The sequence below is a fragment of the Acinonyx jubatus genome, chromosome E3 (genome assembly GCF_027475565.1).
Source record: "Acinonyx jubatus isolate Ajub_Pintada_27869175 chromosome E3, VMU_Ajub_asm_v1.0, whole genome shotgun sequence".
NCBI classification, from domain to species: Eukaryota; Metazoa; Chordata; class Mammalia; order Carnivora; family Felidae; genus Acinonyx; species Acinonyx jubatus.
Window position 1 is genome coordinate 34,838,488 of NC_069398.1, and position 27,681 is coordinate 34,866,168.

General features: G+C 60.8%; 1 protein-coding gene across 5 annotated transcripts in view; it reads left to right on the top strand.

The window, feature by feature from the left end:
• Nucleotides 1–27,681, top strand: part of MAD1L1 (mitotic arrest deficient 1 like 1) — a 319,021-nt gene that overhangs the window by 258,164 nt on the left and 33,176 nt on the right. For all 5 annotated transcript variants that reach the window (XM_027042376.2, XM_027042377.2, XM_027042378.2 and 2 more), the window contains one exon: nt 22,407–22,597. In XM_027042376.2, the coding sequence (XP_026898177.1) occupies nt 22,407–22,597 (191 nt within the window). The remainder of the gene's footprint in view (nt 1–22,406; nt 22,598–27,681) is intronic.

The window sequence follows — 27,681 nt, forward strand, 5'->3', positions numbered from 1 at the left end:
CATAGCCAGACAGTCCGCACCGGTCCCGCTTGGGCCCCCTCTTCGCACATGTTTACCAGTGCTAGTAACCCTGCTTTTCCGTAGAAATTCGCGACTCAGCTTGTCCATATGGACAGACATCCCGCCAGGACTTTCACAAGAACTCCGTTGAGTCTGCAGGTCAGCTTGGGGAGGGTCCGTGCGTTTAAGAGGTGAGGCTTTCTGGGCTGGAACACGGAGTGTCTGCCCTGGCCCCGGCCGGCCCGGGTTTCCGTCATCAGCGGTTCCCGAGCGTCTCGCACACCCCCACTCAGTGTGTTGTTAGGAGTTTCCTTTCTTGCAGTGATCCTAAGTGCGTGTACGTGCGTTTTGACCGTTTCTAGTGGATGTTGCTGTGTGTAGAAATAGGCTCAGTCTTGGGTCCTGGGGCCTCACAGAACTCGCGCACCGATTTGGGGAGTTTCATTCTTTTGTTTTCGTTCTTTTTTTTCTCTGCGGTCATGATATTTGTGGATAGAGACTGCTTTCTCTTTTCCTGTAAAACCCGGGTGCCCGCATTTCACGTTCTTGCCTTACTCCCCGGCCGACGCGCCGGTGTGGGGCAGAGTAGTGGTGAGCGAGGGCGCGCTGGCCTCGGTCCTCCTCTCCGGGCGTGTTCCATCTGTTCCAGAACCCCGACTGCCCCTCATCTCCTGGGCATTCGGTCCCTCCCCACCAGTGGTGCTGTTTGCTGTGGGCCATGTGTAGATGCCCTTGGCCAGGTTGAGGAGGTCACCTCTACTCTTAAGTGTACCGTGTTTGTTGTGCCGGATGTGGAACTTCCCAACTCCATCGATGGATCAGGTCACGTGTTCTTTCGTCCTTAGACTATCAGTGGGGAGATGTCCCTGTGAAATTTTTCAATATTGAACCAGCCTTGTATTCCTGGAATAAATTCCCCTTTGTTGTGGTATATTTTTCCTTCTTTATGTTGCCGGATTCAACCTGCTAATATTTTGTCAACAGTTTTTGTGTCTTTGTTCTTGTTAGTCTGGAGTTTTCTCGTCCTTGTCTGACTTGGTTATCAGCATAATGAATGCAACGAGTTGGGAAATGTTCCTGCCTCTTCTGTTTTCTAGAGGAGACGGGGTAAAATTGCCATTATTTCTTTAACACTTTTGTAGACAGATATCTACTGGACACCATCTGGACCTGTAGATCTGGGTCGTGGAAGACTAGCTACGGGGGCAGTGGACCCCCTACCCCCAACACACAGAACGTGTCTTGCGACCCTCGTCTCCTGTGTAAGGGTGTTAGGAGATGGGGCCTTGGAGGCGATAAGGTCTTGAGGGCGGAGCCCCCATGGGTGGCACCAGGACGCTCCCTTGCTCCTTCCACCATGTGAGAACACAGCGAGAAGACACCATCCGAGCCAATAATTGGAGCCTCGCTGGCCCCCAGACCTGCTGGTGCCTTCAGGCTCCTTGCCCTCCGGAGCCGTGAGGAACACGAGCTTGTGTCGATAAACCACCCAGTGTGTGACTTTCTGCTGCACGCCTCACGTGGTCTAAGAGCAGAGGAATAATATCAGGTTATCTGGTTTCGCTTGGGTGAGTCGTGGTGGTGCCTGGGGTTTGGTGGGAACTGGTCCTTTATGTCTGAGTCACGAGAGTTATAGCAGGGACCGTTTGTTCTGTTGCTTTTCAGTTCTGTAATCTCTGCTGAGTCTACAGCAGTTATCCTGTTTTTCCTTCCTGATTTTGGCAATTTGTGTCTTTGCTTTTTTTGTTTGTCAGCTTTGATGGAGATTTATCCTTGGATCAGTCTTTAAAAGACCAAGCTTTTGCTTTCATTGATTTTTCAGTATTGGTATTCTGTTTTCGATTTTATTGATTTTTTTTTTTTTTTTTGCCTTATTTCCATTTGATTTCCTTTCATCTGCTTGCTCTGGGTTTCTCTTACTCTTTGGTTTCTTAAGCTGGAAAGTTAGATTGCTCACTTGAGATCTTTTTTGTTCTCTAATGTTCGTGTATAGTGCTGTAAATTTACATCCGAGTGCTGCTTTAGCTGTATCCACAGATTTTAGTATGTTGTAGCTTCATTTTTGTTCAGTTCAAAATTTTTCAGATTTCCTTTTAGCTGTCTTCTGTGATTCATACATTATGTAGAAGTGTGTTTCTAATTTCAGAATGTCTGGGGATTTTCCAGGTGGTTTTCTGTTATTGATCTCTTGTTTAATTCATTTACATTTAAGGAACTACTCTGTATAATATCTTGTGGGTTTTTTTTTTAATTCCGAATTTGTCCGATGGCCGGTTCTGAGCTATCTGGGTACATGTTCCATGTGCACTTTGTGAGAATGTGTATTTGGTCTTTTAATCAATGTGTTTAGGCCATTTATATTTAATGTAAATTTTTAATACGTTTGGTTTTAGGCCTGCTATTATGATAAGTTTTTCTTGCCCTCTATGTATTTTATTCCTGTTTTCCCATTTCTACCTATTTCCATGTTATTTGAACATTTTTTAGTATTCCATTTTGATTTATCTTTGTGTTTTTGTATCTCCATGGATACTTTTTTTTTTTTTTAATTTTTTTTCAACGTTTTTTATTTATTTTTGGGACAGAGAGAGACAGAGCATGAACGGGGGAGGGGCAGAGAGAGAGGGAGACACAGAATCGGAAACAGGCTCCAGGCTCTGAGCCATCAGCCCAGAGCCCGACGCGGGGCTCGAACTCACGGACCGCGAGATTGTGACCTGGCTGAAGTCGGACGCTTAACCGACTGAGCCACCCAGGCGCCCCCATGGATACTTTTTAAAGTGACTAAAATTGTGTTTTTAATGGTCATATGTATTTAAAAAAATTTTTTTTAATGTTTATTTTTGAGAGAGACTGCGAGCAGGGGAGGGACAGAAAGAGGGAGACACAGAATCCGAAGCAGGCTTCAGGCTCTGAGCTGTCAGCACAGAGGCCAACACGGGGCTCAAACCCATGAGCTGTGAGATCATGACCCGAGCTGAAGGTGGACACTCAACCGACTGAGCCACCCGGGAGCCCCAGACTGTCATATGTGTTTCAAAGAGCTTAAGAGGAGAAAAACAGTTCATGATTTTTACCTAGACATTTAGAATTCTGTTGCTTTCTCTCCATTCCTGAAATCCCAGGTTTCCCCTGCTGTCTGTTCCCCAGGCATTTCTTTCAGGGTAAGTCTGCTGTCACGGGTTCCCGGGGCTCCATCCGTGTGGTGACACCTGTCCTGCCCTCATTCCTGAAGGACCTCCCTGCTGATTCTGAGTCAGGGGCTCTATCTGTTAGCACTTTGGAAATCGACATTGCCTCTCTACCTCTGGCCTCTGTGGTTTCTGATGAGTCATCTGCAGTCAGTCGGGTCACCTGCCCTCTGTGTAAGAAACTCAGATCACAGGTAACAGTGGAGGGATGGGACCGCAGCAGTGTCCGGGGGCAGGGGACCTGTACGCTGACGTGGTCTCTGCGGCCAATTTCAGTGGTGCAGTACTGTTTCTGAGTAGACCATGACAAGCTAAGTACCTGTCTTGTGAGCATCTGTAAAGTCTTGCTTGATAGTTCCAACATCTCCGTGTTTTGGGGTTTGGCACCTGTTGGCTGTGTGTTTCCTAGCAGGTTTGTATTTTCTTGGTTCTTCAAGTGCTGCTTAATTTGGGGTGTTTTCCGGAGGTTTTGAATGCCATTTAAGGAGATTGTAGGCCTTTCCGTAGCCCTGCGGAGAATGTCACTCGGTCGGCTGATTTCAGCAGGTGGTCTGCTCAGGTGGGCCAAGGTGGCGGTTCCCGTGCCCTCTGCCTGCTGTGCCAACACACCAGTTCAGTTTCGAGGCCCGCACACCCTCTGCATGCCCTCCAGAGTCCCCTCTCCTGACGCCCCACGGTTTCTGGTCCCCAAGGGCCCTGGCCAGAAACCCAGGGCGGTGCTCGCTCCGCTCCCCTCTGCACTTCCCACGACCGCATCTGCAGTTCGGCCCACGCCGTGGGGTGCAGCAGGGAGATGGGCGAGGATTCACCCCACTGCCCTGAGGTCACAGCTCTTGAGGTGCTAGGCGCCCGCCCAGCCGCACCTGTGCCTCTGTGGGGTTGCCCACACCCCAGAGGAGGGGAGCATGAGAAGAGGAACGAAGCTGGGTTCCACTACCTGCTTCTTGGGCCGGCAGGTGAGGGCTTCTGTCTCAGCTCTGCCTGCACCTGGCGCTCGCTGCATCCGGCCCGGGGAGGGGGCACCGGGATCCAAACCGGCAACGGCCACTGGCTTTGGCAAACCCAGGCCGCCGTGGCGCTCGCCCGGAGAGAAGCGGATAGCCTCCGCGGTCCTGCAGCCGTTCCACACGTGGGATCCACAGTGAGGAAGCTTCCAGAAAAGAAGAAGTGTCCGGGCCCAGGTGCTTTCACTGGTGAATTCTGCCAAACGAAGAACAACGAACACCAGTCCTGACCATCTCGTCAAGGGAAGTGAAGAGGGAGCCCTTTTTAATCATTTTATGAAGCACGTATTACCCTAATTTGAAAACCAGACAGAAAATGAGACCTGGAGGAATTTATTTTCGTATTTATTCCAGTTGATGAAGTAATGTGACAAAATTCGGCTCTCAGGAAAACTCTCAGCAAAATAAACAAAGAGGGGGCTTCCTCAGCCGGACCGAGAGGGTCTGCGGGCGCTGCCTCGAGCCCCGGACCTGACGGCGACGACCCCACGCTCGCCTGGACCGGAAATAAGGCAGCGGTGGTCTGGCGCCCTGAAGTCCCCGTCCAGGCAGCCAGGGAAGAGCAGGCGTGGGGGTGGGGATGGGAGGGAACAGATGCCTGACTGGATGTCAGACCCCAAGAAGTACAAACAGACGAGCCAGAAAACCGATGGATTCTTTGTGATCCAGGGGGTCTCGTGTCCTGCAGCCTTGCTGACCACCCTTTATGGGACACGTGAGTGCGTGTGTGTGTTGTGTGTTATGTACCAGCCAGCTGGACACGTGAGTGTGCATGTGCGTGTGTGTGTGTCTGCGTGTGTTGTATGTTACGTGCCGGACGCGTGGACACTGAAATCAGAAGCATCTTGCCATTTCTGTTCATGCTCCAAAAGTGAAATGCCTGGGTGTGAGTCCAGCAAAACGCATCCAGGAGGAGGCAGTGAGGCAGGAAGTCAGAGGGGCTCCGAACAAAGGGGGAGACGCGCCGCGCTCGTGGCCGGGAAGGCCCCGCACGGCGAGTGTCCGCTCACCCTGCGCCTGGAGCCGCCGGCCCCAGGCCCCGTCCTCAGCCTCTCCCAGCCTCTGCCCTTCAGGGCCAGCGGCGGCATTCCCTCCGGCGCGAGCGCCTTCACCGAGAGACGGGCTGGAGTCCACGGCTGCGTCTTTCCCAGAACCGAGCTCGCGTGTGTGGCAGTGCCACACGCGGTCCCCACAGACCATTGACAGCCGCAGCGCCCTGCATCGGGTGAGTGTGGAATAGGCGGGTCACCCGCCGAGGGAACACGGCCACCTGTCAATGTCCCAGCGGCATGCGGGGCGGGGGGGGCGGGGGGCACCGAGCCCGTGGCGGACAGCCGTCCAGGGTGGCACAGCAGTCCTGAGCCTTGGAGCCGGTGGCCTTGCGGACTTAGGCACCAAAAAATGTCAATTTTACCGCACAGTGTTTTTTTAAATATTAGATAAAACTGGTTCCTTGTTTTAGCGTGTGTTCCTTTGTTTGCTGACAAGGAGGACCATCCTGCGTGCCCCGTACACGTGGTCTCGCCACGTCCATGCTCCTCGATCACCTTCTTACTCAGTTTGGGTAGTAGCTTCTGGGTTTTTTTCACAGTGATTTTATATAGAAAGTTTTAACTATTTTCGGAATCTCTTCTCTTAACTCCGTTATTTTTATGCTTATGAAATCCTTTCGTGATATGATAGATAATTCTCTGTTCTTCTGGGATATTTTGGCCTTATTTTTCACATTTAAAGATCTAATCTACTTGGACCTTATTTTGGTGTGTGCCTGAAGTCCAGGAAGGGTCTAAATAGACCTCTTCCCGGACCGCCCCACCGTTGTCTGTCCCGTAATCATGGCGCAAGGTCAGGAAGGGTCTAAATCGAGCTCTTCCCAGATCACCCCACCACGTTCTTTCCCGTAATCATTCCGCGCTCCATCGATTGCTTGGTTCTGATACACAATAAGATCTGTTCGTACGTTCCACTTTTTTAAATTTTTTTTTCAACGTTTTTTATTTATTTTGGGGACAGAGAGAGACAGAGCATGAACGGGGGAGGGGCAGAGAGAGAGGGAGACACAGAATCGGAAGCAGGCTCTGGGCTCCGAGCCGTCCGCCCGGAGCCCGACGCGGGGCTCGAACTCGCGGACCGCGAGATCGTGACCTGAGCGGAAGTCGGACGCTTAGCCGGCTGCGCCACCCAGGCGCCCCCGTTCCACTTTTTTAACTTCATTTGTACTGTGTTCCTTTTGCACTTGTGACTTTAAAATGTGTTTTAGTGTCCAGTGTAGAGCAAGGTGTTACTTTTTTCCACTTACGGACTTTCTCATCTTCCGTTAGTCTAAGTGAATTTCAGAATTACTCCGTGGAGTTCACGAAAGAGCCATGGAGATTTTGGTTCTTACTGAACTTGCGTTGAGGTCGTGCGTTACTTTGGTAGGCGACTTTTCAGCTGCTCCTTGTTGTCTCCAGGGAGGGAGGACTCCCGGGCGCACACTTGTGTGGCCCGGCTGCAGGAGGGAGCACTCCGCTGCACACGCACGGCTGCCCCGGCCTCCTGCCGCTGCTGGGCTGGGGTCTGCACACGCGGAGCCCACGCCGCCTTCCTTTGCCAGGTGCGGTCACGAGTCCTTCTGCCTGGAGTCTCGGGTCCCGGGCCTCTCCCCTGCCCCCACCCCCCAGCTCTGCTGTGCTGCCCTGCCCTTTCCCACACGCGGTTGTCTTTGGGAGGGAGGAGCAGGGAAGATTGCTCCATCTTTCTGGGCCAGAAGTCCCCACGAGGCCGCTGTAACGAGCTCTCTGTGACCCCGCCCTTCAGCCCAGCTCGGAGCCCTAGGTTCCCTGATCCTGCACCCTGAGGGGCTCTGCGCCCACTCTTGTTCCCACCACCCGGCAGGGTGAGGAAGGAGCAGTCCCCTGCTCCGTGGCCCCTTGGGCTATGTGACCGCTCTGTGGCCGGTCGGGGCTGTGTGGTTGACTGTGCGAGGCGTGCGGTGCTCTTGGGTTGGCCACCCTGTGAGTCGACGCAGGGGTGTGAGTGGGCCCCCCGCCCCTGGCCCCTGGGACCTTTTCCCTAGATACGTCTGTGCGAGGTTCTCATTCATTTAAGTTAACCATGGGCCCCACACAGCAGGGCCCCTGGAGCCGGGGAGGGAAGAGCTGCCCCGACTGGAGAGCCCGAAGAGCCTGGATCCCAAATTGAATCAGGCCTCGCTCACTTCTGGGGGTCCCTGCCCTGCTGCCCGGCCGTGTGACCCTGGGCCAGTCTGAGCTGCGCCCCCGCCTGGCCGCAGTCCCCCTGGCTTCCACACAAGGCTAATCACCATGCCCCAGGCTGGCATGGAGACCCCTCCTGCACCTGCACGATGCCTTCGGAGTGTGCTATGTGCCCTCGGTGTGCGGTAATGGGGTAGCCGTGACAATGGCCACTGTCATCAGCCCTGGTGACCCGGACCCGCGCCAGAGCCTGCCTGTCCAGGCAGAGCCGTCCTGGGTGGAGAAGCAGGAATGATCCCACGTGTCCTGTGGCCCATGCGTGCTGGCCCACCAGCTCCGATTGAGGCGTCCCCCTTTAGTCAAAGGCAGGAGCCTGGGTCCCACGCCCTCGGGCAGGCAAGGCAGGCAGAGGGGACCCGGGGAGGCCTGGCCCTGGTGGAAGTCACTCGGTGGCCCCGGGGTCACCTAACAGCTGGGTGGTCGGGGTGTTGCCCGTCCTTTCTCTGGCCCTCGGCTCCCCGTCTGTGAAATGACATGGTGGCTGTGAGGGCCGCTGAGGCCCGGAGCCAGAGTCGTCTGCGCACAGCGTCTGTCCTCATGCTCTCCCGAGAGGGGGCGGCGGGGGCACGTCGGCCTAGGAAGCTGTGCAGAGCCGCTGCAGTGGAGCCCGAGACCACCCTCGACCTCGGGTCAGCGGTGCCTCTGAAGGCTGCACGGGAAGCAAGGCTTGGGGAGGGAGGGTGGCTTCGGGGTCAGGCCACCGGTGTGTGGGGGGGCCGGTGTGACCTCGACAGAGACACCAGGTCCTGTCTCCCCGGCGGTGCCAGGCGGGCCCGGGGACACTGTGGCAGGGGAGTACCCAGGGTCCCGGCCCCACCCTCCTTTGCTTCCTCCAGACAGCGGGCTTTGTTGAAAACTGGTTGGCGCTTTAATTACCGTGTGTCCCAGGCTGTCCTCTCCCCTCTCTGTCTGTCTGTTCTCAGTGTCAGGTAACAAAGGCAACACCCTCAACTGGGTGTGTGCTTGCAGTTGTAAGGAAGTCACGTAACGTAACCACCGGGTCTGCCGGCAGACGGGGCAGGGTTCCCCCGGTGGCCCTGCGGCCGCGACTTAGCGCCCAACAAGTCCTGGGCCAGCCTGGGCCAGGCTGCGGGAGTGGTCCACCTCGGCAGGCCACCTCGGCTCTGCCGGCATGGGGTGGGGAGTGGTCCCCCTTCCCGCTGCTGCTTAGCCCCACCCCCGCTGCTTTGGGGGCAGCCTCTGGGCTGGACGGTGGAGCCAGTGCCCTGGGCACCTGCTTGGGGACCAGAGGGTGGGGCGTCCCTGGTCACCTGGCGGAAGAGGTCTGGGCGAGCATCCGTCCAGAGAAGCGTGCACGGCCCATCCCTCTCCTGGACACCCCCACTTGGGTGTCCCTTAGACATCGCAAAGTTTGCGTGTTTAAATCTGAACTTCCACGGCAACAAGGAAGGACCACGGCCCACAACACGTCACCACCAGGTGCTGGCGGGACAGGGAGCACCGGGGACGCGGAATGCCGTGGCCACTTTGAAAGGGACTCTGGTGTCGTACAAAACTGACCACGTGCTTGCCGTGCGCCCAGCCGTCACGCTCCTCGGTATTGACCCACAGGCGATGAAAACTTACGTGCACACAAAACCTGTACACGGGTGATTGCAGCAGCTTCATTCATCGTCCACAAAACCGGACAGCAACCGCGATGCCCTTCAGTGGCTGGTGGACGAACCGTGGTCCATCCGGGCAGTGGGGTATTACTCAGCCCCGGAAAGAAGGGAGCCGCGAAGCCAAGAACGACGCGGAGGCACCTTCGATCCAGGTTACTGCGTGAAGGAAGCCAGTCCGGAGAGGCCGCACACTGGGTGATCCCAGCCGAGTGGCCTTCTGGGAAAGGCAGGGCCAGGGAGCCGGTAGAGGACGGGTGGGTGCCGGGGGGCGGGGGAGGGATGAACAGGTGGGGCACAGGCATTGAATATTCTGTATGATTATACTGGTGGACACATGTCCTTCCACATTTTCCAACCCACAGACTACACACCACGCAGGGTGACCCTCACGTGAACAGTGGACTCTGGGTGATGACGTCTCCGCGTGGGGTCACCGATTATGACAAGTGCACTGTCCTGGGGACGTCGATAGTGGGGGAGGCCTTGTGCGTCTGTATAAGGGAAGTGTCTGTACCTTCCGCTCGGTCACGCTGTGAACTAAAACCATTCTGAGAGCCCTTAAAAAAAATAAGCTCTGATCTTCACCTGTCTTAAGCATACGGTGATTCTGGTAAACACGCAAGGTTTGCAGCCATCGTGACGGTGAACCTTTCCTTCACCCCACAGGGGGCCCTGCTGCCCACTTGGAGCCAGCGTCCGCGGCAGCACACGGTCGCAGGCCAACTCCGCGCTCTGCCTCTGGCGACGTCTTTTCCGGACTTCTCCCAACAGTGGGGTCACGCAGCACACGGGCCCTCGTGTCTGCCCTCCGCCCCTCACCGGAACGTGTGTGAGGTCTGGCCGTGGCGGCGTGGGCGTGGCGGTGCTTCGTTTCCTTTCTCGGTTACGAATGAGCCTATAGGCACAGACCACGCTTTGACGGACACCGACACGTGGTCCACTGTTGGGCTGTTTCGAATGTTGCTGCTGAAGGCTTTTGAACACAAGGCCCTGTGTGCCCTGGGTGGGAGTGGAATGGGGGGCTCTTTCTCGGGGGGCCATGGGGGTGAGTTTATATTCAACTTTTTAGGAACCTGCTGCTTGGTTTTCCAAAGTGGTCCGCCATCTCACGGCCCCTGCGTGCGCGCTCTGGTGCCCCGCGTCCTTCTGGCACCGGCGAGCCCTTGGCTTCTTGGGTCCAGCCGTGCTGACGGGTGTGACGTGGCATCACGCCGTGGCTGCGTCTCCCCGGTGGCGGGCAGCGTCCGGCACCTTCCCACATGCTCGTTAGCCATTCGCGCGTCTCCTGTGCTGAAACGACTTCCGTAATCTTCGGCCCATTTTTTACGTAATTTGTTTTCTCGTGATCATTTCCCTCATGCTGCCTTTTGATAAGTGAAAGTTTAAATTTTGAGAAAGTCGCATCTACCCGTTTCTTCTTCTCTGCCTAGCGCTTTGTCTGCAGAATCCTTGCTCACCCCAGCGTTGCCATCTCCTGGCTTCTGGGAGGTTTTACGTGTGGACCTATGACCCACAGCAAATCGATTTTTGTGCCCGGTGTGAAGGAGGAGTCAACGTTCGCTTGTTGCTATTTAGATACCCAGCTGTTGAAAAACTCCCCTCTCTTGGGCTCCTCTGAGACGTCGGGACGCATCTTGCTAGTGGATACACAGACTCAGGATGACGCGTGGATGCTCGCGGACCCAGCTCAGAGCTCTGGCGGCCGGACGCCGGGATGCTGAGCGCGGTTTCCGGGGACGGAGCTGGGGGGCCCTGCCGGCGGTGCACACTGCCTCCAGGGGCTCGCCGCAAAACCGATGCCGGATGCTACTTTTGCTTTTCACCTTCTCGCGTAAAAGTGAGAAAACCTTCTTTGGATTTCTTGTGGACAGTGAGAACAGGCCCTAACGGGCCTGTTTTGCCGAAGCGGAGTGGCGTAGTGCGGCCTTGATGACCGCAGCCCAACTTACCGTTCTCGGTTGCGGGTTGTTTGCATTTCTGCGTCCGTTTCTGCATCGCCTTGCCCAAGTCTTCCCTGCTTTTCTTGAATGGTCCACGCTGCCACCCGCCTCCCCTTTCTCAAATGGTCCACGCTGCCTCCTGCACTTGGCTGTCTCCCACCCGCCGTGTCCTAGGCTCATGTCCTGGCTTCCCAGAGGGCTGCTGTGACCGGCCCCTTCCCGACCCTGCTTTCTCGTTCTCCGTGGCGCTTACCACCTCTGGAGACCACTCACCCGCTCCTGTGTGTTTATCTGAGTCCCCTGTCGGGATGTAACCCCCTGAGGTCTGGGATCCTTGCCTGCTTGTCCACACTGGCACCTGCCCCGAGCCTGGAATACTGGCAGCCACGTGGTTCACCCTTGACACCTATTTGTTGGGTGAGTAAGTAACCGAGCAGCTTTTCTAAAGCCTTTGTTCCTGGGCTGCTCATCTGAGAACTGTTCCTGCTGCTGCTCTTGAGGGGCAGGAAGGTTGTACTCAGGCTGCCGTGGCATCACCCGCACCCCCAGATGTCTCCTCCGACGGCGCTGGGGGTCAGAAGTCTCCCGTCAAGGGGCTGCCGGCCCCCGGAGGTTCTGGGGAGAACCTGTTCCATTGGCATTTCCAGCTGCTGGCGGTGGCCGCTTTCCTTGGCGCTCGGCCCCTCCCAGACTTCCCACAGCGGAATGTCCTCTTCAGACCTGCCACCCTCCTGCCTCGTCGCTGGAGGAGCCGTGTGATGACACGGGCACCCCGGACAGTCTCTGCCTCCTTAGTTCACTTACTGGCACCTGCAGGGTTCTGCCGATGAGCCAGCCGTCCCGGTCCTGGGCATCAGGCTCTGACACCCCTCCACAGCCTGTCTTGGTCACTTGTCCTTGACTGGAGAAACTTCCTTCCTCTGACTCGCCGGGTCCTTACGACTCAGGGGCGTAGGGGCAGGAGCAGCCCCCGCTGCCGGTGCTGGACAAAGGCCGCAGACCCCAGGCAGACAGCGCAGTGGGCCAGCCCACCGTGGGGTGGGGACCCCGGGGCAGGGGAGCAGGGGGGACCCCTGGGGGTGTTGCGTCTCGCCTCCCGCCAGGGCGTCTACGGGCAGTGCCTGTGGTGGTCCCGCACGGAGGGGCTGGGCCCGGCTGGAGACAGAGCTCAGCAGCACCGGCGGGAGGGGCTGGGGCCGGGGCCGGGAAGGCCAACACTTCCCTCGGAGTTCCCTGGGTGGGAGCGCGCCGTGCGCGTCACCTGTTGTCAGGAGGCCCCTGCTCCTGCCGCGCCTGGCGTACCTGAGGAGGGCCGGACGCTGGTCCTGGCTGCCTGCCGCGTGTCCTTGACGGAGGGGCGCCTGCCACCTCAGAGCACTCCCTCCCTGTCCAGGCTGTGCACCTGCTACACGCCTGCTCGCCTCGAACTTAGCCCCTCCTCACCGCACGCCCCACCTTCCTGCGTCCGAGCCCCAGAGGGCTAAGCCGCTGCGCCCCTCGGGTCTGTGGGCGGCTGCACCTGCTGAACCCCTGCTTGGTTCTCTGGGTTCTCGGTCCTACTCCTACATGCCTTCCCTTTCAGACTCGAGGCCTGGCCGCATACATTAGCCGGTCTTAATGGACTGCCACATCTTGAAAGCAGGGAGAGAGAGAAAGATTTAAAGTCTTGTCTTGCCCAAAGCAGACAGATTGACTCGAAAATGACTCTGTCAATAAAAGATGAGCTCTGAGAGGCTCTTCCCTCTTCCAAGAGGAAGCTCGCCTTCCAGGAACTCAGCTTCTCTAAGCCCGCTGTTGGAGATTAATAACACACACGACACGCAGAACGGATTGGAGTGAGCCTGCCGCGGCTGCCGGCGTCCTGGCCTTCACCCACAGGCCGTCCCACCTGGTGGCCACAGGCCGTCGCTGCCAGTGAGCCTGACAGGTCACCTGCTGGTGTGCGTGCGGAAAGAAGTTGCTGGAAACTTCGGTTAAGCACTGGTGTTCTCTGGTTTATGTCTCAGGGCGTTTGTGAGGTGATATACTTGGGTGGCTCTCTCCTCTAGATGGTTTCAGGCTCTGGCTGGTGTGTGTGAGTGGATGTGTGTGCGTGCACAAGTGTGGGAATGCATGCTTGCATGTGTGGTGTGTGTGTGAGAGCACATGCGTGCATGCATGAGTGTGTGTGTGCATGTGCGTGGGTGCGTGTACGAGTGTGTCAATGTGTGCCTGCACGTGTGTGTGTGCATGCATGAGTGTGTGTGTGCAGATGCATGTGTGCGTGTACGAGTGTGTGGACGCATGCCTGCATGTGTGGTGTGTGTGAGAGAGCACATGCATGCATACACACGCATGAGTGTGTGCATGTGCGTGTGTGCGTGTGCATGTGTGAGTGTGTGCCTCAGGTGGTCTGCTTCTAACCGTGTGACCCCCAGGGTCCATACCCGTGAAACGGAGGCGGATGTAATGATGTTTCTCGGGTGTTCCCAGAGCTTAAGAGGAGCCAGTGCACACGGAGGGCGTTAGGTCTCCACCCGGTGCTCTTTTCTGGGGTCTCCCGTGCAGGCCGGCTGGCCCTAGTGCAGTGAGTCCCTACCCTCCAAGGGGGGCGGGGTGTGCTTTAGTTGGAAAAAATGGGCCGTGAACAACGAACCAAGTGAGGAAAGTCAGAGGATGGTGAGCTCTGTACACACCCCAGGCACATGGGTCCCCCAGGGGCACCTGGTGGGGGGATGGCCGCGAAGGCTCCCTCGGGCACCTGTGGCCAGACCGCTCGGCCCGAGGTGGTGCCGGGAGTCCGGCACTGCCTGCTGGACTTGGGGGATCCACCACGCTCCAAAGTCCTGGCTTGGATGTCCCGCTTCTCTGCTCCCCAGTCGGGTGACCGGGAACAAGGCGCTGACCTCCTCGGGGCCTGACCCCACATCTGTCAGCTGCCTGGACGAGGGGCCAGCCGGGGCCTTCCACGTGGCCCAGCTGGTCCTCCCCCTCCGCAAAGGCACCAGGGCGGGGAGGCTGGGGTGTTGGGGGGGGGGGGGCGTCTCCTGGGGCTTCGACCGCTCTCTGTTCTCAGCGGTGGGGGAGGGAGCCTTCCCGGGAATGCGATATCACATGAGCGCCCGCCTGTCACCCCGGGACTCTCCCACCCCGTAATCTGGTGGGCTGTAATTGCTGGTGTCTTTTCAGATCATTTCTGTGCAAGGTGACAGGCTGCTTGTGGAGGGAGCCGTTAATCACACAGAGATGCCCCTGTTTGAAAGCTGGCACCGAGCTTACCCAGGGCGGGCGTCTGCCAGGCAGCCGGCGGTGGGCACACACGCTGCTCATCTGCATATAATTCCAGGGCGAATGTCTTCTCTCTTGTGTAAAACGTGCAATTTCCGGCCCAGCAGGGGAACATGGGCTCATAATGGAGAGACTTTGTCCCAGGGGCCCTCTGGCTCCAGGCAGTTCAAGCAAACCATTCCCTAGGATGGCAGAAGGCCGTGGAGGGCGGGTGGCAGGGGCCTGTCCGCTGGTCACCGAAGGCAGCGGTCGGGTGGTGTCCGCTGTGCCCCCTCACGGACAGGCTGCCCTGAGTGCCGTGCGAGGAGCGGGGTGGGCGCCTAAAGCCCCCCGGCAGGCAGGGCACAGGCACGCGCGGATCTCCAGACTGGTTCCGCCCCCCTTGTGCCTGCCAGCCTCCCGGGCCCCTCTCCTGGAGCTTGGGCTTGGGATGGGAAGGCCATCTGCAGGAGGGGGAGCCCGTCAGGATGCACGTGCTGCGTCGGGGTAGTGGACCCGCTCTTGTGCGCGGCACCCACGAAAGGCCTGCCTGGGGCCGTGGTCCGGCGGTGGGCACCACCCCCCACCCTGGGGACCAGGACCCGGACCCACAGTCGTCGCCCTGTGGTGCCGGCTCCCGCAGTTGCTAATAAAATTGCATGAATGTTTGATGCCTAATTACTAAATATTTAAACACGTAAAACTGAAATAGTTAGAAGTTACGAGATGCCAATAATTCAGCCCCAGCGGCGTGGCACGGCTTTGGGCCTGAGCAGAGCCAGCGCCCCCTGCAGCCCCCTCCCCGTGCACCTGCCAGGTTGGCCCAGGGACGCTTCCGCAGGGACACCTCGGGCCCAGCCAGGCTCCTTGGCCCGGCCTGGTCTTGTGTGGCCGGGCGTCCCTGCGTGCATGGGTGAGGTTCTCTCATCTGAGGTCAGGCCCAGGCTCAGTGTGAGGGCCCCTGCGTCACCCTGACACGTAGCTGTCCCCGAGGCACACCTCAGAGAGGCGGGTCGCCTCGCTGGTCTTTGTTCGGCTGCAGGACCAGCTCCGAACACGTGTGCTTTCATCCCGAGTGCCCTTCAGATAACGTAGGGACGCGTTTTGTGCCCCATCTCCAGACCCAGCACGTGCACGTCAAACAGCTGTTCCCGTGTGGCCTCGCTGGCTCGGTTCCCACCTGTGTGACTGCTGTCCCCACGTGTGTCTGTCCTCTGGACACTGAGAGGTCATTTCCCTCAGCTCCGTCACTGGCCTCTTGAACCCAAGGAGGCAAAAACCCAACTCAGGACCTGGACCTGCAGACCCGCGGCGCCCCCAGAGCCTGTTCATGGCAGATGACGGCACTGTCCCGCCTCTCACTCATCCCCACGTCCGCTATCCAGACTGGTCTCAGTCGTGCCCTTCCGGACCTCGGGAAGACCCGAGGGCCCAGGGCGGCCCACGGCACCCGCTGGCCTGGCTTTGAAAAGCCCGATCTGGCTGCCGAGAGGCTGCCGGTGTCCGGGGCGGGGGGGCGCGGCGAGGACGAGGGGCGGTGAGTTTGCCGAGCGTCATCCTCCTCGACCCTCGTGCCCGGCAGGGCCTGCTTCAGAGCCTGAGCGGGCAGTGCGGGCAGAGACAGCGGGCAGGAAGTGCTGTGCCCAGAAGCCGACCATCCTCGGTGCACGGCAGCCCCACCCCTTCTCTGAGCCCCGGCCTCCCCGCCGTGGAGCCAGGGCCCTCATCCCGCCTCTACATGGATGTCCCGAGGGGACAGGCCATGGAGCAGAGCTCGGTGAGCATCGGGAGGTGGGCGATTGGCCTCTTGCCATTGCCGTCCCTGGCCGCGGACCCCACGGGCGTGCCCGCCATCATCCCTGCCCCCTGGGCCCCTCCAGACCGCAGGGGCGCAGTGCTGGGGACGCCCGGGGACGGAGCACAGCTGGTCATCCAGCCTCGCCCACAGCCGGGTCCGGGCAGGCCATCGTCCCCCCTCACTGCCTGGCACACGGTGCCCTTGGAGCACCCCGGCTCAGCCTGGGCTCCAAGAGCTGTTCTTTCAAGTGGTGAAATATTAGTGCCTTTTCCTGTTTTCTAAACCTGAGAACCTTAGCATTGGCTAAGTGGTTTTATTCACTTTTCAGAAAGAAAAATGACTCTGTCCCGAGTCCCCAAAGGGAAATTTCAAAAGCTGCTTCCAGTTCTTAAACACAGCGCAGCTGCAGGGGCCAGGCTGCCTGCCTTTGACGGCTCGGCCGGCGGCCAGCGCACGGCTGCCCTGCCCCCTGTGTCCTCCTCCCGGCCTCCCTCACGAGGGGTCGGGAGCCATTCGTGGGGTGGGAGAGTTTGTCTGTGGGGACAGGGTGGGAAGAAGGAGGTCTGTCTGCGGGGTGGGAGGTGTCCATCCATGGGGTGGGGTGGGGTTTCTGTCCATGGGGTAGGGCGGGAGGGAGGAAGTCTGTCTGTGGCGGGGGGGGGGGGGGGGGGGGGGCTGGTAGGGGTTTTCCTGGGGGGTGTCTGACATAGCCCTGCGCCCTGCCCGCCCAGCCTGGAGACCAGTCGGTTACTTCTGGGGTTTCCCTTGTGTGGTTTCCCGTCCCAGGATCTCGGGATGTATCTTTTCTTTGGCGTTTTCTGTCTCTGTCTTTGGTGGGGCGCTGTCGGGGAGGCCCTTCCGCGTTCCGTGTCCATGCTTCCGTGCGCGTCTGTAATGGCATCACTTCCGCGGATTGCGCGTTGTTGCTGCTGCCTCGGACGCCTCTCCTCCACAGCCTCCGTCGTAACCTGCGTGTGCGAGAGGCAGGCACTGCGCCCTGCGGGTCGTTCTCCGGGCCGGCGGGCCTCCGTCTGGGGCTGGTCTGCTGGGCACCGGGAAGGCTGCCGCCAGCCGCGTGTGAAGGCCGGTTCACACCCCGCAGGGGCCGCTGGTGCAGATCGACCTCCTGCCGGGCCCTGTGCTTGTGGACCCCGGGTCCACGGGGGCCGGGGGCGCAGGCATCAGGGGGTGTTCCATTCATCACAGCAGCCCTGAGGCCTGTCACCCCTGCCTTGGGAGCAGGGACTGTCTCCTCTCCAGGAGGGGCAGGGCCATCACCTGGCGAGCAGGGAGGAGTCCTGCTCCCTGGTGCGGACCCCCCACCACAGCTCCAGCCGGCCTCCCTGCCGCCCAGGACGGTGAGGTCCCACTCACCCAGGCCCGCTGGGCCTGGTTCCTCTCCTGAATTCGCTCATCTTCTAAGATTTCGTCCGCCCTCTTGTCTGCCGCTGCCTCCCCGCCCTCCACGGTGGTTGAGGTCGGGGGCAAGGTCGAACACGTATGTTCAAGGGTGAGCACGTGCGTTCTACTCGCCATGTCCGTGGGGAAGCCCCGTATGTATGTTCCCTTTGGTTGACACTGACTAGAGCCTTTCCGGGGTTATGATTTAGGGTTTTGGAGAAATGGCATTTTGTGTACTCCCGCCTCCTTGAAGCGCACTTGAAACTCAATGGGACAAAAAGTCCTCCCTGCAGCGAGTGTGGAGTCTACGGGGAAAATAACTTACTCAGAGAAGCTTTTGAAGACACTCTGTTGTGTGAAACAGACACCGTCACGTACGCTGAGGACATGTGACACGAGACCGGATCTATTCCAAAGAAGTGATTTCAAAGCTGAGGAGTCTGGGAGTCAGCTAGGAAGCATGATGGGCTGCTCCAGGCGTGTGTAAAGGCCCTGAGGTGGGGAGGAGAGTGGTGCTTCTGGAATAGAGCCAGGGCAGGTGTGGCTGGTGAGGCGGGGCCTGGACACTCGGCACAGGCCTCGTGGCCGCAGGACAGGGTTTCATTTCAGACCGTGTCTCCCCTTCGGAGCTTAGAATTCTGTCCAGAGGACTTAGGCCCCGGCACAGGATTGGAACCCAAGGGACAGAACCCAGCGGCCAGTGCCGCTCTGAGCTCGGTGACTGTGCTGGGCGGCCTGGGATCCCGGTCCCAGCTCTGCCCTGCGTGGGTCTCCAGCCCTCCCCCCGCCAGCCTCCTCCCCTGGATGGCGCTTATTCTACACTCAGAATCCTCTGGACCACGATGTGGGTCAGGGAAGCCCGTTAACAGGGAGCCATTGCCTTGAAAGGTCCCAGGATGGAGCTGAGGCCGCCGCGTGTGGGACGGGGTAAGGCCCGAGGTCTGTCTGTCCCTCAGAATGGCCACCGTGCAGAGTCAGACCCAGTCACCTCACTGGCGTGCTCAGGCCACGCGAGAGGAAAGACGTGGACCGCAGGCCCCGGGCTGCCCTCCTAAGGGCCGTTGGCATCTTGGCACGTGTCTCTGCTGTGTCCTGTCTGCTTGTGCTTCTCGAAGGCCCTGGGAGCAAGAGGAGCTCAGAGCTAAGGGTTGCACGTCACTGCCTCCATCCCGAGGCTGGGTCAGAGGTCCCACGGAGCCGACCGGGATCTCCCAAGTGGAGCTGCCGCCCCCCCCCCCCCCCAACCTCCAGCTCCCCGCGCCTTCCCCAGCAAACCGGTATGCAGGGAATTGAGTCACGGAGGCGCGTGTGCTGTGAGTGAAATGAAGGCACGGCCGGGCTCTGCTGGCCGGTGCGGCCACGTGTGGGGGCCACGCGAAGGCTTGCTGCCGGGAGAGTCCCGCCGTCCACTGGTCTGTCTCTCACCTGCTCTCCCTGCTCCTCTGAGATAAGACTTTCTCCGAATTTTAGACTGTGAACCGCTCTCCAGAGCTATGTGCCCATAACCGCTCCTTTATCGTGCCATCTCTGCTCTCTCCTGCCAGCCTTACGTAAGGGAGAGTTTATTTTTGTTCCGTGTCCTTCCCATGGGCTCTCCCAGCGGCCTTCTAGGACTCCGGAAGGAGCCAGGTGTTGGGCACGGATGGGGAGGGTGGGGGGTGGGGGGGAGTCCGAGCCATCCAGGGGCCGTCCACCCGTGGATGTGGCTGTGGCCGTGGAGGGAACCAGCCGGCCTGCGTGGGGCCGCGTGCCAGTGGAAAAGCAGGCGCATGGCCCCTGGACCTTGCCATCCACCCCTGGCCTGCACCACCCCTGCCCGCCCTGCACACCTGAGCTCTGGGCGACCATGTCCTCTGTGTAGCACACGCTTGTTCGTTGGCCTCCCTTGTCCCTCACCAAGGACTCTTGGAGAGCCTTGCACAGGACTGCCACGGGGAAGACGGACAGGGTGGCCCAAAGAGAGAAGAGCGTGGCAGGAGGGCACATTCCTTTAGCCCGTGTTGCCAGAGGGCAGGACGGGGCGGAGGGTGAGTCTGGCCCGGTGCAGCCTCCAGCCGTGGGCCTGATCCCAGGCCTGAGGGGAGGGGGTCCGGGCACGAGGTCCTCATCCCAGGCATCTGGTGATGCCTGAGACGTGCACACGTCAGGAGGGGTCCAGAAGCGGGCAGGCCCGGAGCTCTCCGCAGACCCGACGAGGCCACTTGAGTGCTGAGCCGGCCTTGCCCGATGGCCTCTGTGGGTGGCCATGGCCGGGTGCCTGCGGGTGGGTGCGGAGCGGGGTCACCGTGGACCCCAGGGGTCACCGGCCCTTGGCAGGCCCCTAACCCCACCCACAGGAAGCCTCGGCTCGCTCTGGGGAAGAGGCCGCATCCGAGCAATGGCTTTTCCAAGGCAAAAGGCACATCTTTTATTTATTTAATCCAAACCATCGTGTGAATTATTCATTCACGTTTATGTAAGCGATTGAACGGCAGAATAGGGGGGAAGTCAGAGCACTGACTTTGCTGTGCCCTAAATCACAGCGAGAGCTCACGGCGTCCCCACCCCAACGTGCTGCATTAAGGTGACCGCACCTGAGGACCCACACCAAGCAGACGGGGAGCAGAGCCCTCCGTACCTCTGACAGCCTGTGTGACCTTGAGGAAGTCACTCCCCCATCCGAGCTTCCCCTCGCTTGTCAGAGGGTGACAGGGGGCCCGCCTGGTGTGGTGGGGGCTGCACTGGGAGAGACAGAGTGTGCGAGGAGACCGACGTGGGGGGCGGAGCTCGTGCCCCAGGCGTCCGCAGCCCCCAGGGGGACAGCAGGGGCGCGGCTTACCCGTGCATTTGCCTGAGTCCGTGTACTTGTAGGAGTCCGTGGACTGGGTAATGGGCAGCATCTTGATATCTGTGGGCAAAGGGGCTGTTACCTTCTCCAAGGTCAGGTTGCATTATTACCAAAATTAAATTTTTCCCAATGGGCATCTGAGCTCCGTTAAAGGCAGTGCAGTCTGACAGGGGTGAATTATCGCCGCAGAAACGCGGTCAGTGAATCTTTCCTTCCAGGATGGGTTTTTCTCCCGCTTGGCGGGTCCGTCCTCGGTGGGCTGGCTGAGAGATTCAGGGAGGAGCACGGGGTCAGAGCCGCCAATTACCCTTTGGATTTCGTAGTCTGATTACTCGATTAATCAAGGGCTCCACGCCCGTGTCCCAATGGAGAGGCTCTCTGCTCCGGAAGAAGGATGTCCACCGGGGCCATCAGGGCCGTGTGGTGATGGAGGGCAGGTGAGGGCAGGGCGTGTGACAGGTGGAGGGACCCGCATGGCGGGGAGGCTGGAAGGAGCCGTGCCCTGGTCTCAGATTCCTCATTCAGAGCAAGAACACGGCCGGCCCCGGGCTGCCCGCAGAGCTGTACGAGGTACAGACAAGACCCAGGATACGTGTCCAGAAGCCTGGCGCAGGCCAGAGCGCGTGAGGGGCAGCGGGGCCGCGAGACCTTGGCCTGGGGCGGTTGGCCCTCCCCACGCCAGACACGCGTGGCCCGGCAGTGAATGTCACAAGCCCGTTTGTGAACCAGAACCCATGCCCTCCGCGTCGCCCTGTGACGGCTGCAGAGCGTGCTGGTGCCTGGAGCTGACCGAGCTCCCACCATCCAAGGTGTGGCCCGAACCCACACGGCACTGTGCTGTGGCCCCGTGGGATCCAGCTTGTCTTTGCAACGCCTCCACAGGCAGTTGTGTACCCGACGCACCTGGGAGCTGGAGGGTCACACACTCAGGGCCACAGGTCTGGAAGGGCGCACGGATGGAGGCTCTCCTGTGTGTCTTTCCCTGGAAGACAGGCTCCCCCATCCCCTTCACCTGCTCCAGGAGGTGACCTTTCCTGCTCTCTGCCTGCCCTCAGCCCTGCCAGGGAGCCTCTGGTTGCCGGGCCCGGGCCCATCCTGGTGACTGTCACAGGATGTGCCACGGGCCCCTTGCTTCAGCTTGAGCAAGAGGGTTCCTGTCCCTGTCACAGCCGGGTTGACCGGCTCCAAGGCCTGGGGTCTCCCACCACCCTCTTAGACGGCACAGCTCCTGTCCCACCCAGGACGTCCCCGGGCCCTGGAGGGGTTCCCCAACATCAGCTCCAGAGGGACCAGCAGGAAGCTCCTGGCTTCAGAGGCTGGTGTTTGAGGAGAGCCAGCCTTGCTAATTAGTGAGGGGAGAACGGAGGTTTAATTACTGGGAAGGCACCTTGGGTGAAGGATTCGTGATAATTGCTGTGTAGCCTCCTGATGGCTTTGTGCTTGGCACAGCTGGTTTCTCCTGTGCGGCCCTGAACCGTGGCAGGCGTGACGGGAGGGCCTGGGGCCTCTGCCCTGAACCGTCCTGTTAGAGCCTTGAGGGGGCGGGCGGGGTCCCAGGGGCCTGTCTGCACGCAGTGGCCTTGTCTCTGGCGGGGGTGGGGCGAGAGCCCCAGGGATGTGACCAGGAAGCCCCAGGGCATCCACTGTCAAGGCCCCCTGCCTGCTCACCACTTCTCAGCGCTGGCCTATGTGAGTGGGCGGCCAGCCCCCCAGCAGGTACAGACCCAAGACTGCCCGTGAGGGGCCAGGCCCCACCCAAGCCTCCTCAGCGGCCCTGGGAAGGACTCTGTGTTGCCTGTTGCCCTTCAGAAAAGGCGCCAGACCGGGGGTTGAATCAGGGCTCAGAGCTGGGACGAGGCCCTCTGTTTTCAGAGTCACTGCTGTCTTTAGAGTTATTTACGTTTAATTGAACGACTCCACGCCCGAAGGTCGGGCCGTCCCTGTGCTTGTTTTCTTCGTTCCCTAGCTTCGCACTCGCGCACGTCAGGGCTCTGCCTGGGTGGGACCCCGTCTCCTCCACGACCCTCTGTCGGTGACTCTGGCCCTGGCCCCCACTGCCGCCCCGCGTCCCATCCGGTCCGGGTTTGCAAGCTCACCCTGTCCCCTGTCGCCCCCAGAGCTGAAGAAGCAGGTGGAGAGTGCCGAGCTGAGAAACCAGCGGCTGAAGGAGGTCTTTCACACAAAGATCCAGGAGTTCCGGAAGGTCTGCTACACGCTCACGGGCTACCAGATAGACGTCACCACGGAGAGCCAGTACCGGCTGACGTCCATGTACGCCGAGCACAAGGCCGACTGCCTCATCTTCAAGGTAGGACCGCGGTGACGGCCACCGGCGTGGAGAGCACGTCCGCCCGGTCGTCCTGGTGCACGACGGAGCGGGAGCGGTGGCGGCCTCCCCTCAGGAGGCGTGGCCCGCTGCTTCCAGGGGAGTCTGCTGACCCCCGGCCGCCCCGACCTGGCCGCCTCTGGGTGTCTGCCGTCCGCCTGTGCTGTGTTGGCCCCGTCGCTGGGAGGGGCAGGGCAGCGAGGCCCGGGGCATCCAGCCCCAGCAGTTCCCGGGGGGCAGCACAAGTAAGAGGGTGAGGGTCCGTGTTGGGCCAGGGAGGCGGCCTCAGGACTGGACCGTGGCCAAGGCCATCGTGCCGTGTGGCAGACGGGACAGGGGACGGAAGCTGCTGGATCTCTCTGGGACGGGCCCTCGGGTCTGCCTTAGACGCCAGGGCTGGAACCCCAGACAGATGCGAGGGCGGGAACTTGGCGGCCTGTGTTGGCCCCAGACTCCTTCTGGAGAAGCCAGCAGGGTGGGGGCCCCCACAGAGGAGCCCCCTCGGAGTCAGAGGCAGCATGTGGCCTGTGGAGCTGTACCCGTGTCCAGGCCCGGGGCGGTGTCCGGGTTTCGGGACTGGGACGGTCACGGGGAATGACGCACCCGCACGTGAGGGGCAGGACTGGGGCGCTGCCAGGCCGACCAGGAGGGCTGTTCCCGCCACCGCCGCGCTGGCCTCCCCTCCCTTTGCTTGAAGACGGCGACGTGGGCCCGGCATGGCTGTGGGCGGCCACGGTCGGCACGGAGGTCCCCACGCAGGGTGGCCACGGTGCGAAGCGGGCCGTCCACCTGGCTCTGCCCACGTTTGTAAAAACAAAGAACCCCCTCTTCTGGGTCCGTAAAGCAGCCGTAACCCGTGCGATCTGCACACGTGGAGCAGGACGCGGTAGCAAAGGAAGTCCTGCCTGTCTCGTTTCATCGTGAACTGAACCTCACGCTAAACCTGTGCCTCCCCGGCTGCTTCCTGGCACAGGTGCTGGCCAAGCCCGGAGGCGCCGGGTCGCGGGAGGCCGAGGGAAGAGGGGTCCCGACCTCGCAGGTCGGCGTGGCCCTCCCCCCCCCCCGACTTCGTTTCCATCCCCCTTCCTTCCTGGCGGCCTCTCCTCGTCCTGAGGTCAGCACCGCGTCTCGGCCTGGTGGCTGCCTTCTCACATCCCCGGCCGTCTTGGGTCCCGCGTGTCTGTTTTTACGTTTCTAAGCAAGCTCTCAGAAACGTCTCTCCTGTGTCATTCCACGATCTTCCGAAGAACTCAGACCCTGACGAGCACTTCGTGTGTTGTGGGAACCCCACACGGTTTTCTTAAATGTCAAGCGCGTAAGCAGAGATGTTCAGGTCTTACAAACCCTCACTCTGGACAGGACGGCGCCTGTGGAGCAGAGATCCGCAAAGGCACTGTCAGGCCGTTTCTCTCCCCGCCGCCCCAGACTGTCCACCGTCCCCCGACCCTCTGCCGTCCCCCACCCCGGACCCTCCACTATTCCCCTACAGATCCTCGGCTGTCCCTGCCCCCACCCACGCTCTCTGCGGTCTCTCCCCACCCTCGGCTCTCCTGCATGTGCAAGGCCTCACTGTGCTCAGCAGTTGCCCCCCACCAGGCCCCTTGAGTGTGTCCACGCCCAGAGCTCACCCCAGCTCAGTTCCTGGGTGTTGCTGCAGTAACCCCAACACCTTCCCCTCCTGAGGGTCCCCTGCAGGGTCCAGTACACCCACAGTTCTGACTGGTGCCCTGCCTCCCAGCTGCAGGCCTGGCTCTGGACCTAAGGGCCAGATGTGCCGGGAGCAGCATGGGTGTGAGCCGGCCCCCGAGGACAACAGGAGGGCCGACGGCTCAGCCCTCCATTCACGCCCACAGCAGGCACCCCTGCCCCCACCGTCCCAGCTGGGCCTCCAGCCCCACCCCCCAGGTAGGGGGCAGTCCCGTGCACAGCATCAGGAGACGTGGGTTTGCTCACGGCCCCACCACGTTCTAGATGCGTGGGTTCTTCTGCCGTGTCGTCAGGGAAAACGTGGAGGGACGTCACCGACTGTGAGATGCGAAGCACAGTGCCCGCTGGTCCTCGGAGGCCGTGCAGAGAGCTGTCTGGAAAGGACCCGGTAGACAGGCCAGCTGCCCCTCGTCCAGGCTGCCAGACTTGGACCCACACGCTGCCTTTCCCCACCTGGAGACCACTCTGAGCCTCGGTCTCATCGTCTAAGACAGCTCACGACCACAAGCCCCCATAGTGCTTGACACGGGGCCACCAGCAGCATCGCTGAGGACCCACCCTGGGTTTCAGGGTTTGTCAGAATTGTGTTTTCAAGCAGTGAGCGCTTAGCAGACAGAAGCTGCCCATCAGGGCCCATGTTAGCCCCACAGGGCCCCCATCTCTGCCTTCCCCTGGGGGTCCCCTCACCCTGCACACCAGCGCTTGGGCCCTGCCCCTGGTCAGATCACGCCACCCCCCAACAGAGCCGTAATGTGCTCACAGTCGCCTCCTCCGGGAGGGCTTCCGGTGTTCCCCAGAGGTGGGAACTGTCTTCAACTTACACCGTTCAGGACACGTGTCGCTTTCTGTTGCTTGGTCATTACGTAGATGACTTTTATTCCTTTACACAAGCTGTTCTTCAGGGACAGGAACCGTCCTACGTCGGGCCCTTGGGCCCTGGGAGGCCTCAAGTGCGGTGTAGGTATGGACAAGCCAGGAGGCCCCCACCCAGGCCCCCACCCCGCATCTCGGCATGCGGCCTCTTTGGTCGGGCTCGCACACTGGATTGTAGACTCCTTACTACCCAGGGTCCAGGACGCGCCCAGCAGGTGCACAGCCCCCGGCCAGGACCCGGTGCCCGAGGCACTTGCCAATGCTGTTGGGGTGTGTGGAGCCTTTCTGGTGGCTTTGCCACGTCCTGGAAGCTCGGGCTCCTGGCCGCCCCACCCAGCCTGCAAGCCGCCGCCCCTCCCACCCACCCCCCCACCCCATAGCACCGGGAGGCAGGAGCTGTTTGTTTCTGCTCTCTGTCCGTGGAATTCTGGGGGTGCTTCCAACGAGTCCCATGTCCCTCTCCAAAGAGCTGGGGATGCAGGACAGAGCCGGTCCCTGATGTCTAGGCAAGCCCCCCCCCACTCTGCCCCCAGGAATCCCCCCAATCCCGTGGCATCCCTGGGACAGGCGGGTCAGCTGCAGCGGCCACTGGACAGAGCGAGAGAGCCAGGACCGGAGGTTAGGGTTCCCTGAAGAGAGCGCTCATGCCCCAGGGCCTCAGGGCCTGGGTGTTGGGGTGGGGCAGGGGGAGGAAGAGGGGAGCCTGGCCGAGCCTCCATGGGCCTGAGGGGGCTGTCCGGGAACCAGAGGCTAGGAGCACGCGTGCGCACGTGTGACGGGCACACGCACAGGGCTGCCCCTGCCCAGACCTCCAGCAGGGCGTGTGGGGCAGCTTTGTCTCTCCTCGGGCCTCTCGTGGGTCCCTGCCGGGCAGGGGCCTGCCCAGCCCCTGGTGGACCCGCCCTGGTCCCAGCTTCCCGCCTCCTTGTCCCTGCGTCCTGGCGTTCACACGCTGGCCAGCCTCCCCCAGAGCCCGGCTTTTCTGAGGACGCTGGCCTTCCTTTTGCTGTCTCCAGCCCTGTCACCCCCTTGGTGCCTGCTGCCGTACGGGCACCAACAGGTGGGTGGGATTTTGTCTTTCTTGTCCCGCCTCATCAGGAAAAACTGGAAGCCGTGTGGGGTGAACTGAAGGGGTCTGAGCCAGCTCGGGGCCCCAGGCTCACACTTCCCGCCCTCCGCTTACCTCTCTCCCTTCAGGGTAGGGCTGTAAGTCCCCAGCATCCTGGTGGGGGCCCCGGTCCTGCCTCCTCCACCCCGGGCCCATCCTTGGAGCCCTTCATAGGTCCCCCTGAGGGGCCTTTCCCACAGTTCGGCAGGTGAGGCCCACCGCACCCCGGCCAGCTGGTGCTCCCGGGCTCCCTGACGTGGCAGTGAGGGCCTCAGCCCCCACCCCCAGTGTCAGCCGCCTCTCACACAGCCACGGGCATCTGCCGCTCGGGGCCCGTGCACGTCCGTTTGGGGCCTTCCCGGGAGCTCACAGGCCACCCAACGGGAGGGGCCGGGTGAGAGGTGCATCCTCTGGGCCGGCTCAGCCCTCTGCCCCCGGACACCTCCCCACCCTCCCGAGGTGCCGGCCCCCCGCACTGGCTGCCGTGCCTCGGGCAGTGCCCGGCCGGGGCTTGCACTCCACGGTGGCCCTGTCCTCCCTCTGCGCCTCCACTGGCAGAAAGTGCTGAGCTGCGGCGAGCGGAGGGCCCCAGAGCGCGGCGGTATCCGCAGACCATCTGGACGTGTGTGTGCATTCGCTTGCTCGGCCGCAGTCCTCCCGGACACTCGAAACGCGGAGCCTCTGAGCTTCTCCGGGGTGGGTGCTATCGGGCCCTCAGAGGCCCCAAAGAAGGTGCGTCTGGAGCTGCCGAGCCTGTGAGGACGTCTCTAAGCAGGGGCTGGGAGTGACTGCCGGTGAAGTACCTGCTGCCTCTGCCTGTTACGGCTCAGTGACAGGAGGCCCCGTCGTCCCATCCCATCCGCTGCTCGTCTGCCTGCTCGGCCTGGCGCGTGCGGGCTGTGCACTGCGGACAGACGGACAGATGGGGAGAATGCGCGAGAAGCCACGTAGAAGGGAGACGGCAGACTGACCGCGTGCAGATCCTCACTGCCTTCCGGGGACCCAGCCAGAGGCAGCCCCTGCCCAGCACTGCCCCGGGACCCAAGGGGACACGAGGTGCCCTGGAGCCCTCACGCTTGGCCGGGCCACTGCACCCCGTGGGACTCGGTTTCCCCACCCACAGTGAGGAGCTTGACCTGGATGCGCCCCGGGGTCAGAAGGGCTCCGCCAGCGAGCTCAGCCTTGGCTGGGGCAGCAAGGAAGGGTTCCCTGTGAGCCGGTGGTCCTAAGTGAGAGATGCTGCGGGACGGAGACCAGCCGGAGAGACGGGCCGACCCGCCGACCCTCACGCGGCCTTGGGGGCTCTGCCCAGACCCACGCCGCAGTGGCGCAATCAGGCTGGAGGGGGATCGCAGAAAGCTGCAGTCTCCTGGCCCCT